The following is an 18,885-nucleotide window of genomic DNA, read 5'->3' as shown; positions in this document are numbered from 1 at the left end:
AAATAATCCAAAACAATGATGATATTTTAAGGGGCCTCTGGTCCAACATCAAGTGTACCAACATTCTCATCATAGGAGTACCAGAAGGAGAAGAAGAGAGGAAGGAATTGAAAACCTATTTGAAGAAATAATGATGGAAACCTTCCCTAACCTGCTGAAGGAAATAGACATAGCCCAGGAAGCACAAAGATGAACCAAAAAGATGAACCAAAAGAGGCCCACAGCAAGACACATCATAATTAAAATGCTAAAGTTAAAGTCAAAGAGAGGATCTTAAAAGCAGCAAGAGAAAAGCAGTTAATTACCAACAAGGGAGCTCCCATAAGCTGTCAGCTGATTTCTCAACAGAAACATTACAGACCAGAAGGAATTGACGCGAAATAGTCAAAGTCATGAAAAGCAAGGACCTATACAACGAAGACTACTCTACCCAGCAAAGCTATCATTTAGAATTGAAGGACAGATAAAGAAAAAGCTAAAGGAGTTCATGAACACCAAACCAGTATTACAAGAAATGTTAGAGGGACTTCTTTAAGAAGAAGAAGAAGATAAAACATATGAATAATAAAATAACAATAACTACATATATATCAGTAATTACTTTCAACATAAGTGGATTAAATGCTCCAAACAAAAGATAGGGTGGCTGAATGGATAAGAAAACAAGACCCTTACATATGCTGTCTACAAGGGACTCACTTCAGATCAAAAGACACACACAGACTGAAAGTAAAGGAGTGGAAAAAGATATTTCATGAAAATGGAAGTGAAAAAATAAAAAAGCTGGGGCAGCAATACTTATACCATACAAAGTAGACTTTAAAACAAAGCCTGTCATAAGAGACAAAGAAGGACCCAGCAATCCCACTTCTGTGTATTTATCCAAAAAAAAAAAAAAACAAAACAAAACCACAAAATGCTACTTCAAGGGGATGTGTGTATCTATATATGCATTGAAGCATTATTTACAATGGCTAAGATATGGAGCCAACCTGGGTGTACACCAATGAATGAATGGATAAAGAAGAGGTGGTACATATATATATATACAATGGACTATTACTCATCCACAAAAAGAAAAGAATAAAATTTTGCCATCTGCAACAACATGGATCAACCTAGAGGGTACTGTGCTGAGTGGAGGTAACTCAGAGAAAGACAAATGTCATACTATTTCACTTATATGTGGAATCTAAAGAACAAATAAACACGACAGAAACAGACTCATAGATACAGAGAACATTTTGATGGCTGCCAGCTGGGAGGGGGATTGGGAATGGGTGAAAATGGAAAGGGATTAAGAAGTACAAGTTGGTAGTGACAAAATAGTCATGGCATGTAAAGTATAGCATAAGGAATATATACTCACATATAATCAATAATATTGTAATGACTATGTATGGTATCAGATGGATACTAGATTTGTTGGGGTGATAACTTCATAAGTTATATAAATGTCTAATCATGTTTTAAACCTGAAACTAATATAATATTGCATGTCAATTGTAATTGAAAACAAATTTTAAATTCTTTAATAAATAAATAAATAAAGGCAAGTTACAGAATGGCAGGCACTGTAGAATGTGTCACTCTATATAAAGACTGAAAACGTGCAAAACTATATGTCCATGTTAAATGTCCTTATGAGGGCTTAAAGTCACCTATCCAAGGGACAGACCTGGTATGCATAATAAACACAAAGTTCAGAAGAGTAGTTACATCTGGGGAGGGAGGAAGGGAAATGAACGAGGTGGTGGATGGTAAGGAGGGGGCTTCAATGATATTGTAAGATTATAGTACTAAAAAAACAAAGAAGCCAAATGTTAAACTCTGCTAAAGTTGTTTCACAGACACATATGTATGCTTATTTACATATGAGTATTTTTATAATACTCTTTGTATGTTTCTATGTTTGAAATATATCAGTTTTTTAAGGATATGCGCATGCAATCTAAAAATAATCTGTAAAGATAAAGCATGGTTATCTGCCCTCTGTCCAGAAAAGGATAGAAACTTGGCAGCGTAGCTCAGAGACGAGAGAGATATTTTACTGACTACTTTTTGAATTTTTGGATATTCAAACCAAGTAAATGTCATTACCTATTTAAAACAATAAATGAATAAACAAAACAGAAACAAACTCATAGATACAGAGAACAAACTGATAATTGTCGACTGGGAGGGGAATTGGGGACTTTGTGAGAAAAGTGAAGGGATTAAGAAGTACAGATTGCCCCGAATAGCCAAAGCAATCCTAAGAAGAAAGAACATTGCTGGAGGTATCACAGTCTCTGACGTCAGCTTGAACCACAGGGCAACAATAATCAAAACAGGATGGTATTGGCAGGAAAACAGACACATAGACCGCTAAAATAGAATTAAGAACCCAGAAATAGACCCACATAAATATGGACATATAATGTTTGAGAAAGAAGCCAAAAACATGCAATGGAAGAAAGACAACATTTTCAATAAATGCTGGGAAAATTGGAAAGCCACGTGCAGAAGAATGAAACTAGACTACTATCTGTCACCAAAATTAACTCAAAATGGATCAAAGACCTAAACATAAGACCTGAAACAACAAACTGAATGGAAGAAAACATAGGTACTAAACTTATGCACATTGGGTTCAAAGAGCATTTTATGAATTTGACTCCAAAGTCAAGGGAAGTAAAAGCTAAAATAAATGAATTGGACTATATAGAATTAAAAAGCGTCTGCACAGCAAAAGAAACCATCGACAAAATAAAGAGCAATCAACTGAATGGGAAAAGATTTTTGCAAACAGTGCCTCCAATAAGGGGCTAATATCCAAAATATACAAGGAACTCATACAACTCAACAAAAAAAAACAAACAAACAATCCAATTAAAAAAATGGGCAGAGGATCTGAAGAGACATTTCTCCAAAGAAGACATACAAATGGCCAATAGACATATGAAAAAATGCTCAACATCACTAATCACTAGAGAAATGCAAATAAAAACCACAATGAGATACCACCTCACACCAGTTAGAATGGCTTCCTCAACAAGACAAATAGTAACAAGTGTTGGAGAGACTGTGGAGAAAAAGGAACCCTTATACACTGTTGGTGGGAATGCAGATTGGGGCAGCCACTGTGGAAAGCAGTGTGGAACTTCCTCAAAAAGTGAAGAATAGAATTACCACATGACCCAGCAATCCTTCTCCTTCTCCTGGGTATTTACCCAAAAAATCTGAAAACATTTATCTGTAAAGATTTATGTGCTCCAATGTTCATTGCAGCTTTATTTATGGTCGCCAAGACATGGAAACAACCAAAGTGTCCTTCGATAGATGATTGGATAAAGAAGTTGTGATATATATACACAATGGAATACTATTTGGCTGTAAGAAAAGATGAAATAGTACCATTTGCAACAACATGGATGGATCTTGAGATTATTATGCTGGGCAAAATAAGTCAGACAGAAAAAGTTGAGAACCATATGATTTCACTGATATGTGGTATATAAAACTGAAAGCAACTAAAGAACAAGACAAATAAAGAAACAAAAACTCATAGACACAGACAATAGCTTAGTGGTTACCACAGGGTAAGGGGAGAGCAGGATGGTAGATGAGGGTAAAGGGGATCCAATATATGGTGATGGAAAGAGAACTGACTCTGGGTGGTGAACACACAATGTGATATATAGATGATGTCATACAGAATTGTACACCTGAAATCTATGTAACTTTACTAACATTTGTTACCCCAGTAAACTTTAATTAAAAAAAAAAAGATTCCTGATGACATTATTTAAGCACCTGGCTCCATATGTGTTCAATGTTAATCCAATGTTAATTCAATGTTAATTCAATGTTAATTTCAGTTACGTGAACCAATAAATTCCTCTTTTTATTGAAGCTGTTTTGATGGGTTGTTCATTACTTTCAGCTGAAAGAGTTCTGACTAAAACAGACAGCTAACTTTTTCTTAAAAATGTATGAGTTTTTTGAATGGAATCAATGAATAAAATATTCAAAAATCTCCCCTACTCCCCCAAAAAAGAAGTACAGATTGGCAATTACAAAATAGTCATGGGGATATAAAGTACAGCATAGGGAATATGATCAATAATATGGTAATAACTACACTATGTAATTGCCAGGTGGGTACTACACTTACCGGGATGATCACTACATAAGTTCTGTAAGTGTCTAACCACTATGCTGTACACCTGAAACTAATAAAATATTGAAGGTTAACTGTAATTGAAAATTTTTTTTATTTAATAATTAATTAAAAAAACATTTAGTACACTGTTTTAAAAGGCCCTGGACACAATAGAGACACAAAGCAGCTTAGTGGTTGCCTGGGGGTGAGGACAGGATTGACTGAAAATGGGCATTAGAGATATTTTGGGAATGATGGAAGTATTCTAAAACTGATTTGAAGTGATGATTGCTCAACTGTAAACTTACTAAATATAATTAAATTGTACTAAAATTTAATTATATTACTGAAACCAGGTGAATTCTATGTTTGCAGATTTTACCTCAGTAATATTGTTTTTTTTAAAGATTGAAAGGGAAAAAAAGGGCATGGACCAAAGTTCATGTGAGTTTATCCAGTAATTCTGTTTTTGGCAAACTATCTTAGAAAAGAGTACAAATTATGGGAGAGAGAAGAGACTAGGAGATTCCACGGAAATTTTGGAAATGTTTATGGAGAAATAAATTTTTGGAAAACAAAACTAATACAGAAACATGTCTTAAATGCTAGAGCATTGGCCTGGGCAAAGGCATGTATTACCTGTCACTCAGCAGAGGAGCTACTCTGGCCCAGTTCTCCTGATAAGAAATAATCTCTGAAACAATCAGTAACCACAAGATGGCCACGGGGTTTGAAAATTATTAATCTGGGGAACGTAATTTAGTGGTTACCAGAGGGTAAGGGGGTTGGGGGGTGGGGGATGAGGATGAGGGGGATCAAATATATGGTGATGGAAGGAGAACTGACTCTGGGTGGTGAACACATAATGTAATTTATAGATGATGTGATACAGAATTGTACACCTGAAATCTATGTAATTTTACTAACAATTGTCACCCCAATAAATTAAAAAAATAATTTAAAAAAATAAAATAAAAAAAAAATAATCTCTGTTCTCATAGTGTTCAGAGACTACCAGGGAAAAGTGCATGTATAGTCTACTCTAATGTAGTATTGACTGAAACACTGTGGAAATGACAGTTCTTACCATATGAGGGTTTATTTATTTATTTATTTAATATATTTTTTTAAATTTTTAATTGAAATTTATTGGGGTGACAATTGTTTGTAAAGTTACATAGGTTTCCAGTATACAAATAGATGAGGGTAAAGCGGATCAAATGTATGGTGATGGAAAAAGAACTGACTGGGTTGTGAACACATAAAAATTTTTTGCTATTGCTTTTTCAGACTTTCAAATGCATAAGGTGTTTCAGCATTTTTAGCATAATACAGCAGTATGTGTATATATGTATATAAATATATAAATATATATATATAAATAAAATGTATTAGCATAATGTGCTTGCCTCATGTGGCCCCACTCCGTCTCATAAAAGACTCACTGACTATTTACTCCTTTCCTTTACTTGTCTGGTATTCATACAGTTCTGGTCATTATGTAAATGCTCTGCATCATAAAATAAACAAATTTAGAAATTGCGAGAACATTACTCCTGAAACATTCTTGAAATACAGATATATGTATTATTTCCATTTTATTCTATTTTATTTATGGCAAAGCCCTGTGCTTACCTGACCTTGAACTACCTCTGCTTTTTTTTTTTTTCCACTGGGGCTCAATTCCAACTCGGTGTCCAGTTTCTATGGAGAGAGGAGAAAACAGAGAAGTGTGGTGACCTGGCTAGACTCCCCCTAAGGAATTCTTTACATCACCTGCACCATCAACAGGAGTTGCTCCTTTGGTTTGCAATCCAGACTTTTCTTCAGGGTGAAAGAGGAGATGTGTTTATCACTTCAATTACCATTACAAGAAGGAAAATTATAGAGTTGTAATATGGTCATTGGGGGAACAGTCTGCCCCTATAGAGATGTTGGGGGTATGTCTGAAAACTGTTAAAAGAGAAATTTAAAACTGATCAAAATTTTTATAGCACTTAGTTATGTGCAAACAATACAAAGAATCGCCTCCTCTTGTGTATGGTCCCTTTTAGCTATACAATGAGTGGCTTGAACTAAGTCTCCAGTTTTCGCTCCTGAAATTAATACATTTCAAAATACCTAGACACTCATTATCTCATTTAAGCTTCACATTCAGCCAGTGAGATTTTTATCTGGCAAAGGACTTATGTGAAAAGAATTGTAGTGTTTCTTATTTATTCTTCTTTAGGTTCAGAAGAAATCTACTCAATTACAGAATAAGTTATTTGCTCTTAAATGACAGTATTAGTACTTGTTTTATTCCAACTTTCATAGAGATTTGTAAAAACTAAAATTTTAAGCACATAAAAGCAAATGCATCTTGTTTCCTTTATCATGAAATCAAATATATGTTTCAAGTCCACTAACAGGGTTGTGAGACTTTTTCTCAACATTTAGCTGCTGTTTTCAAATTAATCCTTTTATTTTGTCTCAGGAAAGAGACCCTGAGGTTTGAGAATCCCCTTGTGTGGTCCTTTCGTTCTGTCCCCAAGTGACACTTAATTCAGACTGGAAACCGTGCAGTTAACCCACCTCTCCGGCCCTGACCCAGCTATTCCTAACGCTTGGTTAGACCCATGGATTGCAATTATTTGAGGACGTTGTATTTCCATTTCTTTGCTTTGGTCCCATATTTTTTTTCCTATTTCAGGTAATGGGGAGAGTGCCAACAATTTCCATTAATAAGACAGAAGGCTGCCACATATACCTCAGTGAAGATGCTTTAGACTGTGAGATAGTGAGTGCCAAGTCATCTGAAATGAATATACTTATCCCCCAGGATGGTGATTATGTAAGTACCTTTTAAAGACTGTAAAGAATTTTTCTTGAGCTTTCATTGTTAACATTGTCAGAGAGTGATTAATCAGTCAGCTACCAACCTATGAGCTTCATTTGTAGAATAATTCACAGGCAGAAGAGGCATTCAGAGAGTCGCCTTTACATAGCTTCTCTCCGGTTAGTTTCTTGACTGTGCTCACTCCTGGATTTGTGACTCCAGGCAGTTTACTAATAATTACCTGAAAGGGCTACCACTTATAAAATAGTACACCATGCATGTGAGTTCATATAAGTTAGGACTAAATATGTTTCCTTTGCTACGCTGGAGGCCAACAAAAAACAGGGAGAAATGCTTTGGGGAAAACATATGAGGGTGATAAGTAGACCCATTTGTGTAGGTATTCTTATGTCAGAAGTTCTCAAACTCAGCCTGAGACTCTACTGGGAAGCTTGATGAAAATGCCAGCTCCCAAAGTCCACACGTGGACGTGGGACTAGGAAGGTTTGGAGAGGGCGCTGGGAATCTGTGTTTTAATAGGCCAACCGTCCATCCAGCGACCCTTCTGAGAAACATTAGCCGAAGTGATTTTGTCGCCATTTATTTTCTTTGCCTCCTCTCCCCCAACAAAGCAGCTTCTAACAGAAGCATGCTCCTACGTTGAAAAAAAAGTATAAATAAATACATCCTCTGCATCTCAGTGTGGTGGACCTGCCAGTTGTTACTATTTGGAAGCAAGCTATTGCTTTCTACTAGTTATTGTTTCTTGGAAGTATGGAAATAAATCCAGAGATCATTCCCCGATTCTAACCGTCGGAGGGTGCCGTGAATTGGGGAGGATGGGAGAAAACATGACTTAGCAGGTGCACCTTTGGCAGAAGGGCCCCCATCAGCCTGTGGGTCAATCACCAGCTGTCTACACAGCCATCAGCACTCAGGTTAATCTCCTTAGACAGAAAACATGACTGCTCTCTCATGTTCTCCTTTCCTTGTGGGTCATTGGGTTTTGTCCAAACGACCAGGGAGACATTTGGTCCAAAGTTAATATAAATCCCGCTCTTCCGAGAGAGATTTAAACCCCACCCACCTACTTAACCCCGTGTGCCATTACCAGCCAGGGTACCCAGGCAAAAAGGATTATTATTGTCAACACAGCCACAATACAATTATTGGACCCACAAACATGGTACCATTTTTTTTAATCTACTCATCCTGTAAACCAAAAGTAGAAATAATTCATTCTGGGTTGTTTGAACCCAGGGATGTTTTGTAAGCATGGATGTTTTGGATAGGACCACATTTCAAAGACCTTTTGGCCTGGGCCAAATGTCTCCGTGGATGTTTTGGACAGGACCAAATGCCCGCTAAGCTGTCCTTTCCCCACCTCTCAGTAAGTTCTTCAGTGCTACCCGGACACATAATACATATTGCAGCCTAGAATTTATCATTTAAGTCTAAAAAACAAAACTCTGTCAGCATTGGGCCATGCTTCACCGCTAGGTGGATGGTCAGCCTCGCCCTGAGCTAAAGAATCTCCTCCCACATTCTCCACCTAAAACAAACTACTCAGTGCTAAAGCCAATACAGAGCAGCTCCAGAGAGGAGAGCCAAAAATTAGGGCGAGCCCTGGCCTTTGCAGCTGTTTAAGCAGAGCTCAGCTGCATGGAAACTGGATGTGCTAAGAAAAGCAAATGGGGTTTGGATGAGCACTCCAGACTGATGAAACTACAATCCCCAGGCATGGTACCCAGACATCTGTATTTGTTAAAGCTTCCTAGGAGATTCCAGCATGAGCCAAGAGTGAGATCCACTTACCTGAAGGATGAGTATAGGTCAAAACCTGAACTTGAAACAGTACAGTCTTCCCTCTGTGAGTAAATTATCTCGTGCGCTCTGTCCTAGGCCCTCTTCACACATTTTCCAGTTGGAGGTAATAGGGAACAATACAGAGGTCCTGCTGTGGGCATTGTCATCTGGGATTAGATAGTAGAGATGGTGCAAACCAAAAGAAATCAGTCTCCCACAGAAGATCTGTCATCATGTTACTATCACTTTACTCCCAAAAAAGATTGGGAATGGCTGAAGCGCAGTTACTATCAAAAAGGTGCCTTTACTCCTAAGTACTCTCTATCTGGCCTTGTTTACTCATCAAAGAAGAGCCCCAGAAGGGATGTTGGCTACACACACACAGATATACACACAGATACACTCACAGATACACACACACACACACACACACGATTATTAAGACTGTGGCTTCTTTGCTTCGTCTTAAGACTTTGCATTACAGATTTCACTCAAGGAGAATTCATCACGCATTATAGACAGGACCTTCCCTTTAACATAAATAAATAATGGCTCCTTCCTAAAGAAACAGTTGGATCCTACATCTAAGAAGATATGTTCTCATGTGTGTGTCTCCCATGAAACATCACATCTCACTGATAAGCTGATCACAGAGCTGGGGTTTCAGCAGCGCTGTATGGACAGGACGTCCAGTGAGGCTACAGAAGCCAGGGCTAAGGGGACTTCTCCTACCTCTCTTTTTGGTCCTGTTCTGAAAAAACTGGAGAATCACTGTCTTGGGAAAGGAGAGATTCCAAACTACTTTTGTTTTGGTTATTCTGAATTTTTTTCTCCGTGTGTGTGGTGTGTGGTGTATGTGTGTGGTGTGTGTGCATTCCTTTCTCAATGGGAATAATAGAGTGGCAGGATGAAGGGTAATAACTTTATAGAGAACCCAAAGCACATTTTTATATTTCATCAATGTAGACAGGTAACACCAGGATAAAGCGTTTCTACTCAGTGTGATGGGACCAGCAGCCTTGGCATCTTCTGGGAATTTGTTGGAAATGCAGATTGTCATTCTCTTTCCCAGATCTACTGAATCCGAGTCTGCATTTTAACAAGATGCCCAGGTGATTCCTGTGCATGTTTGAGTTTGGTGGAGAGTCATGGGTAATAGAGGCTGTCTAGGTTTGACCTCTGGCTGTTCTGCTTACCAGTGATACCAACTTGGACCAGTTGTTTAACCTCTCAGGTCTCTCTTAGCTGTAGATGGCATCTCAATTAATATCTAGCTTATAGGGACGTAGGAGATTGACCAAGTTTATCTATATCCAGTGCTTTCAAAAAAATGCCTGGTTGTTAATAAGTTCTAGCTTTAATGATGAGGCAGGCCTGTTGTCACAGAACTGACACATGACTATGCAAGTCTCCATATGACACAGAAGTCCTCGCCATGAAACGGGTTTGAGTTCCATAAAAGTCTTTGTCCATCACGTGACACTCATCAGCCTTCCATCTGTTTGCAGAAGGAAGCCTTGGTTTAAATAACTCTGTTCCTCTTGCCTTTTTTCAGAGAGAATTTCCTGTTCCTGAACAGTTCAAGACAGCGTGGGATGGATCCAAGTTGGTCACTGAACCTGCAGAAATTATGGCCTAACCTCCAGAGAGACCGAACCCCCTGATCTGAATCCCCGCATCAAAAAACTAAACAAAAGGCAACATTAAAGACCTAGAAGTTGTGGTAGCACCTATTGCTTCAGTTTTGGCCTCCAACAATTCTGTGCTGTAGAAACAGCATCATTTCTGACATGCCTTCACAGGCATTTTGAAGTATTAACATTTCTTCATGGTTTGCCTTTCATGTGATTTGAGTTCCACATGATGAGTTAGGAGCATTGCACATTTAAAGGGAAAAAAAAAGAATCTGTTCCCCTCATACCAACACAGTAGCTGATAGGTAAAAATATTGCATGATTCATTTTTGCACTTACGTTTAATTGCTAGTTGGAAAATAAAACCTTTGAGAATTTAAGATGTACATTTTTACCTTTTAGACAATTTCAATATGATGTAGTAGTAGTGTGCTCTGGAAAACTTACCATTTTTTTCTTCTTATTACTACATGTTCACCTTTATCAGCATAACTGCTCTGTCAGAATGAATAAATATTTCGACCCTTATTTTTACAAAATTCCATACTAAGGACCATATCCAGTTTTCTGGTCCTTGGAAGAGTTGTTTTCTTTAGTTATTTAAAACCAAGAGTAAATTGTAATGATTTACCATAAATAGTTTTCTACCATGTCATATCGAAAACTTACTTTTCTGCATAAAGATTTTTATGCCAAAAGATTGGTGGGAGGAAGCAGATATCATACCTCACAATTTTACTGTAAGATCAAGCTTAATTTTTGTTTTCCAATTTTGAAACTGTTAAATCTCAGATGCCTTGTAAGTGCTGTCTTGAATGTTTTATTATATTCTACTTTCTTCTTCTCCTTTGACAGACTTGTTAACCAGGCTCAAAAATGAACACGAAAAAGCCATAGATGTATTACTTCTTCAAAAACCTAAGGAATTATTTGCTGGTTTGGCTTACTGCTCCTATTTTGTAGTATTGATAGTACATGCTTTTTCAACATAAGAGTAACCATCATACTCCTTTGTATCTTTTTAGTACATAGTGCTGAAAAAGCTGCCACTTCTTGGATCATGTGTAATGAATGATAGTATAATGCTTGCAGACCCAATACAAGCATATATATTGTGCCTATCACAGCCTTTGGAATATATCGTTTCCGTTTTTTAGATATCTTCTATATCCATATAGGATTTAAATTACTAATGCTCATGTACCAAGGTTTTGCTATAGAAGTTGTGTCCATATGAATAATGTAGTGGCTTTAGTAAATATCTTTTTTTCAATTGTAAACTTATTCTGAAATAAAGTAAAATTCTAATTGTTTAAATGCTGTGATGAATTCTGAATATTAAATTTATTATTTATTTATTTATTTTCTGCTTTGATTTGTCCCTTGCTCATCTGTCAAATTTAGGAAAGAAAACCGCATCCTTCTGATTGAATTAGAGAATGTATCCAGCATGCCATCACCTTTCCCAAAGAATGGCTTCTCCTAATAGGTATCAGATAAAGCCATTTGCAGTTGGAATGACTGTCAATGAGAAAATTCTAGAATCCAGTTTTATAATTCAAGGTCTCTTCACTGAGAAAATCCCCCTCATAGATATAATGTAAAAATTCCAGAAAATAAATTTGTAAGTATGATACAGTATTACATACTAGGTGTGATAAACTTTTTAAAAAATGTATTACAGTAAAAGACACATTGCCATTAATCCCCTTCAAAATACACCCCCTCGCTTCAAACACACTTATCCCATCATTCTTGCCACTTTCCGAAGCAGTTCTGGAAGCCCTCTTTTGTGAGTGTCTTTAGTTGCACTGCCTCGATGTCCTGAATTGATTCAAAAACGTTTACCTTTTTTGATCATTTTGACTTTGGGGAAGAGCCAGAAGTTGCATGGTGCTAGATCCTATGAATAAGGTGGATGAGGACACTCTGTGATGTTTTTATCTGACAGAAATTTCTGTACCAGAAGCGATGTGTGACACAGCGTGTTGTCATGATGGAGGATGAAGTAAAGACACTCATGAAAGAGGACTTCCAGAACTGCTTCAGAAAGTAGCAAGAACGATGGGATAGGTTCGAAGCTAGCAGAGAGTATTTTGAGGGGGATTAATGGCAATGTGTCTTTTACTGTAATACATTTTTTAAATTTAAACATTCACTGTATTTTTTTATCACACCTCATATACTATATATTTTTAATGTATAATATAAACATAAATAACTTTTGTAATAAATTTACAAATAAACTTCTGGAGGAAAAGATTTTAAATGAGAAGACTCTATAAAGGACATGCTACATACTCATTATATAGTAATAATTCTATATTGAAAAATAAATCCACTCAAAATTCTTAGACTCTCTGTCAACTGACCTTGGACTTAACATCAGCCTTTCACAATGCTTCACTGCAAATATTGAAAATCTAGACTTGAGGCAGCTGGTTGGCTCAATTGGTTAGAACGCAGTGCTCATAACACCAGCATCACCAGTTTGATTCCCACATGGGCCAGCGAGCTGTGCCCTTCACAACTAGATTGAAAATAATAACTTGACTTGGAGCTGAGCTGGTCCCTCCACAATGGGTAGAAAATAACGACTTGACTTGGAGCTGATGGGTCATGGAAAAACATACTATTCCTCAATATTCCCCAATAAAATTTTTTTCTTTTAAATCTAGACTTGAGGTTCAAACAATTATTTTACCAGTCCTGGTGCCCTAAGTCACCTACTGGTTTATTCAAGTAGCTTAAATTTGTTGGAAAAGGAAAACACACACACACACACACACACACACACAATAAAACCTCTGGCAATATATAGGAAAACAATTTCCAAAGACAATGCAGCATTTCCAGTATGCTTTTTTCTTGCACATTGTTGAATTCCAATGTTACCAATGCTATCACCTAATAAATATTATCAAAGAAATCCATGTTTAGCAGAATTGCATGTCATACAAATTCACAAAAAATCGAAACAAAAATAAGCGTCAGTAAAAAAATTAAGTGCACAGGTCTCCCGTATCTCTTTACTTTATGATATTACAAAGCATCATTTTATAAGATCAAAATGATAAAATAATCCAAGAATCTCTGTTGTCCTGAAAATCCTTGCCTTGATAATGCTATGTCCATTACATAATCTATTTCTTACTGATAGTCTTCCTTTCACAGCAAGTCTTCCTTTCAAAGTGAGTAGTCAATGTTAACCATGTCTCCTTATTTATGGAAAGTCTAGAACTGGTAGGAAGTACATACAGTTTTAGTCATTCACTCTTTCATTCCCTGAAAATGTCTACTTCAACTTCTTAGAAGCTAGAAGAGTCTATCTAAGGAATCCCCTCATTTTAAAGATGAAAAAGCTGAAGTCCACTGATATTAGCAATTTGAAATTAGACATTAGACAACAACCAGGTAGAGGTAAAGCAAGAACTAGAACACACACACATACCTTTTTATAACTACTGTGATTTGACTTCTAGTCTAACCACACTTATGAAACTCCAAAGTCACTCAATCTCATGGCTTTATCTCATTCCTCATCCACTGAGATTTTTGACATCACCCTTTCCTTATTAAATTCCCTTTGCCTTTGTTACACAATAAGCTTCTCTGGCTCCTCTTCCTTCTACCTTTCCCCCCCTCTCCAATGCTCATTTGTCTCTCTTAACTTCACCTATCACCTCCACGGAGGTGACTCAAATCCACATCCCCAACCCAAATCCATCTCCCCAGATTCTTGATTGCAAGTATTCACAGACTATTCCTGCCTGTCCCAACTTCATTCAACATGGCTAAAATGAATGCACATTTCCCACACATATCCAGAGTTAGTTTCCTCATCTGCCTTTCTAGTTAAAGTTATTTCTCATCAAAGTTTTAAAAACAGCCATTTCCTGTGACAGGAAACCATGAGAACCAGATCTGAAGGGAACCAGTCTTGAATATGTTTAACTCGTGATATCTTTGTGACATTTAATTGGAAATGGAGAGTAGGCAGTTGGATATGGGTCTGGAGTCTTTTCCATTGCTCTGATATCATATCCATAGGAATCATTTCATAACTTCAATATTCCAAAAATGACTTTCATTAAACATGTGCATTTCAAAAGAATTATTTTAAACCATTGGCACTTGCTGTACCACTTCAGATACAGATATAACTTTAAGGGCTTAATTGTTTCAATTGAGACAAGCTGATTTTAATAGTTTTTCAAACACTTCTTTTGCAAGTTTAACCATTTCAATGTTTCCGTACATGACGAAGCTAATATCTATGCTGCAAGTAGAAAGTAAGCCAGCTGAAATTAACCAGTGATAATTCAACTAGATTTCTACAAATGGTTTTTGTTCCTCTACTGTCTGTTTAGTAACTTGGCAGAGAAATGCAACTAACAAAGAGTAATGTTTGCCTATCGGTACAGAATTTTTTTTCAGGGTTCCCTCCAATACAGTGTATCATTTTATATCTAAAGATAATTTTTGTCTAAATTTATAACTTTGAATATTTGAGTTCTAAGGTCACCTTATTTCAATATCTTGCTTTTTAGGACCATCATAGTCAAAAAATGATACCTCATACTGACATGAAGATCCAGATGAAAGAAATGCATCATTGACCACACTTACTAAACCATAATGCTAATTTTTAAACCCCATTCACTAATATCATAAAGGGTTTTTTTTTCATTAAAATTCAATTAGTAATTTTCCATGATATCAATTATTCATTTTGAAAACTAATCAGAAGATGTGCATTTAAATTAAAAAAAAAACCCATGGCTTCATATCTTCAACTCAGAAATCAATAAGCTTATAATGGGAAGTCTCCCCATGAATAGAACAGTTCTGTAGATTCTGTTGGAAGGAGTGAGATTTATGTGGGAAAACATTTTCCCTGCTCCTTGTGCCTATGGGGCATAATCATGCCCACACATAACGAATAGTGAGACTCCTCTAGGGAGCTATTGACACATGGCCCCCAGCAGCCTGCCCTGCATGCGGCTAATATTAAAACACCCCCTGCTTCGGGCATTCTTCTTCAGTTTAAAAGTTGTAGAGAAAATATCAGAGTTAGATGGATGTAGACTGTCAGTTCTAGGGGAGTCTTCTGCATGCTCCCTCAGGGATATTTAAAGACATTGTCCTGTACCATTACTAAAAGATGTATAGAGGTCCAGAGAAATATTTTATAAGAGTCATGTATGATATGCATCTTCAGGAAAAGGATATAACTTTACGGCAATATGGCATTGAAAGGAGCTGTAAGTTACATGTGTTCTATATATCCTGGGATAGAGAAAAGTTGAATAAAATAAACAGGAATTTTCTCCACCATTATGTATCTCACTTCTTTAGCTCTGACAATAGCAAATCAAAACAGAGATTTGTTTATTTATCTAATTTAAGCTAAAAAAAAATGAATTGCATTGCCTATTGAAAAATAAATAGTATTTGAAAACCTAAGTTATCCAAATTACCTGCCCAGAATCACTAAATAAGTGGTCAACACTTTCCTATGTGCTCAATCACCACTGATATGCAAGTATCTAAGCAACAAAAAGTAAATATTTTAATGTAAGACTATTCAGTGGATGTGGAATTCTGGGAGTGATGTCCTATCATTAACCAATGAAAATCTCGTTTTCTAGAGAGTTATCAAAATATTCTCTCATTTGGTAGCATCTAAAATAATTACATCAGCAATATGGTCTACATTCTGCAGGCTGCTTCTACCAACTACCTAGACAGCTATTTTCTCAAATTTATTCCATACTCTATAGTTTTCAAAAATAAGTCTCACTTCAACATCTAATCTGATAGACATATTTCCAGTAGGGCTTATCTTCATAGAACAAAAGCTCATACTTCATTAACTTGTCAAAAAAGTAAAGTAAGTCTTGCATTGATTAGACAGAGATTGGCACGGGAGTCAGAAGATCTGGTTTCCATTTAGATCTGCCACTAACCAGAGGTAGATCCATTTGACAAATGCCTGTGACAACTTTAAAAACATGTAATTCTTAAAAAATGAGATCAATGTGCTAAAAATATTTTTCAAATATGATTAAATAAATATACAACAGAACTGCGTGTGGCAGAGTCACTAGCTGGGCACCAAAATCTATTTTCTTTCCTTAGTAGACTGCATTTGCCAGCCTCCCTTGCAGTCCAATGCCCATATGACTAAAGTCTCCCTGAAGGAATGTGTTAAATATTTTAAATCCCACTTCAAGATTTAGTGTTTTAGGAGAGCATGTTTTCTCTATGTTCCCTTTCCCTTCCACCAGCCAGATCCTCAAACATGGCAACCAGTATTAATCATGCAAATGACAATATGCTCTGATTATGCAAGAACAACAAGTTACTCTGGGTCCCTGAGTCACCATATGGAAGACAGCCACTCACTGATCTGAACCTGCCTTAGGTTCTGCTGTACATTGTTTTTTAAAGTGCAATGAGAAATAAACGTATATTGTGTTTATACTATTACACATTTGAATTTATTTGTCAGAGAAGTTTAGCCCACCAAAATTAATATCCACCTAAGGAACCCTCTGATTTACTGGCTCCCTCACCAGAAATACCTTCAACAAATTCGGAAGGATGTACAAATACATTAAGCAAAATAACCATGTATCAGAAAAACAGATTTTAAGAACGTTTTTATTAAAATGTATATCAAAGAACTATATTTTGTTTGTATATAAAGTCATATAAACATATTTAACGAGAGACAGTGTAGTATAGTAGTTGAATGGATCATAGTTTTATCACTGGCTGCATAATTTGGGGGGTAAAAATCACTTAACTTCTCTGCATTTCAGTTTGTTCTTCCCTAATATAGAGATGATAATAACAGTAATTACTCACTGGGTTACTTTGAGAACTCAATTAATTAATATACATATAGCACATAGTAAAGATTAAATAAGTATTAGTTATTATTATCATCATTATAGCATAGAGAAAAATATGGATACACTCTCAAATGGCAACACTGGCTATCTTTACAGTATGGATTGGAGGGAAGGACCTTTCCCCTTTATCCTTTACTATTTGAATTTGTCAAAATAAACATTATAAGCATTTGATTATTAAAATTCCCATAATTCCCATAATTATGATTATTAAACATCTAATAATTTTAAAACACATTGAAAAGAAGATAATTACTTTTTAGTTCATCAATTTATTTTTGTCTGCTTCAGATTATAGGTTTGTTTCAAAAGTATACACGTGAAGAAAATGTTTTATATTAAATATAAAAAACATAATACAAAGGTAAAAATCAAATAACATCTTGCAAATATTTATTTTTTAAAAAAAAGTGGTAAAAGCATTTATTAGCACAACTGCTTAGAATGTAGCGATGTCAATTGAGCAAATTAAGCATTTTTAAAATATTTCTATGTGATTGTTACTAAGGATAAATGGGGCAAGAGTCATAGTCCCTATCTTGAGGAAAAATATAGGTTCAAGAATTCTTTAGAGAAACTTAAATTTTCTTTGTAGTTTCTAAAAAATTATTTTTAAAACTACATACTTTTTAAAACACTGGAAAAGAAAAAAACAGGACAAATAGTTATATACCAAAGTACAGAAAATAAAAGTAGAATGACATAGAAAAAAATAGAGCAAGATGAGAAAGAAGACCAAAGATATTATAAAAATAGGTATAAATGTGATAAATTATACTATGAGAACACAGAAACCTAATTCAACAAGTATATACAGTAGTCCTCCCTTATCCGCGGTTACACTTTTGTGGTTTCAGTTACCCCCAGTCAACTGTGGTCTGAAAATATTAAATGGAAAGTTACAAGAATAAACAATTCACAAGTTTTAAATTGTTCACTGTTCTGAGTAGTGTGATGAAATCTCACTGTTCCATACTAACTCATTTGGGATGTAAGTCATCCCTTTGTCCATCCCTATATAAAGTAAAATGGATATTTTGAGAGAGAGAGAGAGAACACAACTTTTACTACAATATAGTTATAATTGTTCTATTTTATCAGTAGTTATTTTTAATCTTTTACTGTGTCTAATTTATAAATTAAACTTTATCATTGGTACGTATGTATAAGAAAAAATATAGTATATATAGAGTTTGGTAGTATCCATGGTTTCAGGCATCCACTGAGGGTCTTGGAGCATATCCCCCATAGATAAGGGGGGACTACTGTACACTGTTTTTTAAAGTCACATCTAAAACAAATCATCTCGGGGCAGCTGGATGGCTCAGTTGGTTAGAGCGCGTGCTCTAAACAACAAAGTTGCTGGTGGGCTGTACTCCCTGCAACTGAAGGTTGAAAACGGCAACTGGACTTGGAGCTGAGCTGTGCCCTCCATGACTAGATTGAAGGACAATGACTTGGAGCTGATGGGCCCTGGAGAAACACACTGTTCCCCAATATTCCCCAATAAAAAAATTTTGGAGCTGAGCTGCACCCTCCACAACTAGATTGAAGGACAACGAC

The 18,885-nt window shown here is 36.0% G+C and overlaps 1 protein-coding gene across 1 annotated transcript in view; it reads left to right on the top strand.

The window, feature by feature from the left end:
- The window catches only part of CAP2 (cyclase associated actin cytoskeleton regulatory protein 2), a 144,992-nt gene extending 133,991 nt beyond the window's left edge, over window positions 1-11,001 (top strand). The window contains exons 12-13 of the mRNA XM_033115558.1: window positions 6,837-6,977; window positions 10,324-11,001. Coding sequence (XP_032971449.1) covers window positions 6,837-6,977; window positions 10,324-10,407 — 225 coding nt within the window. The 3' untranslated portion in view covers window positions 10,408-11,001. The remainder of the gene's footprint in view (window positions 1-6,836; window positions 6,978-10,323) is intronic.
- The last annotated feature ends 7,884 nt before the right edge of the window (window positions 11,002-18,885 follow it).

This window comes from Rhinolophus ferrumequinum, chromosome 9, assembly GCF_004115265.2.
Source record: "Rhinolophus ferrumequinum isolate MPI-CBG mRhiFer1 chromosome 9, mRhiFer1_v1.p, whole genome shotgun sequence".
Classification (NCBI taxonomy): Eukaryota; Metazoa; Chordata; class Mammalia; order Chiroptera; family Rhinolophidae; genus Rhinolophus; species Rhinolophus ferrumequinum.
This window is presented reverse-complemented; position numbering and strand designations above follow the sequence as displayed.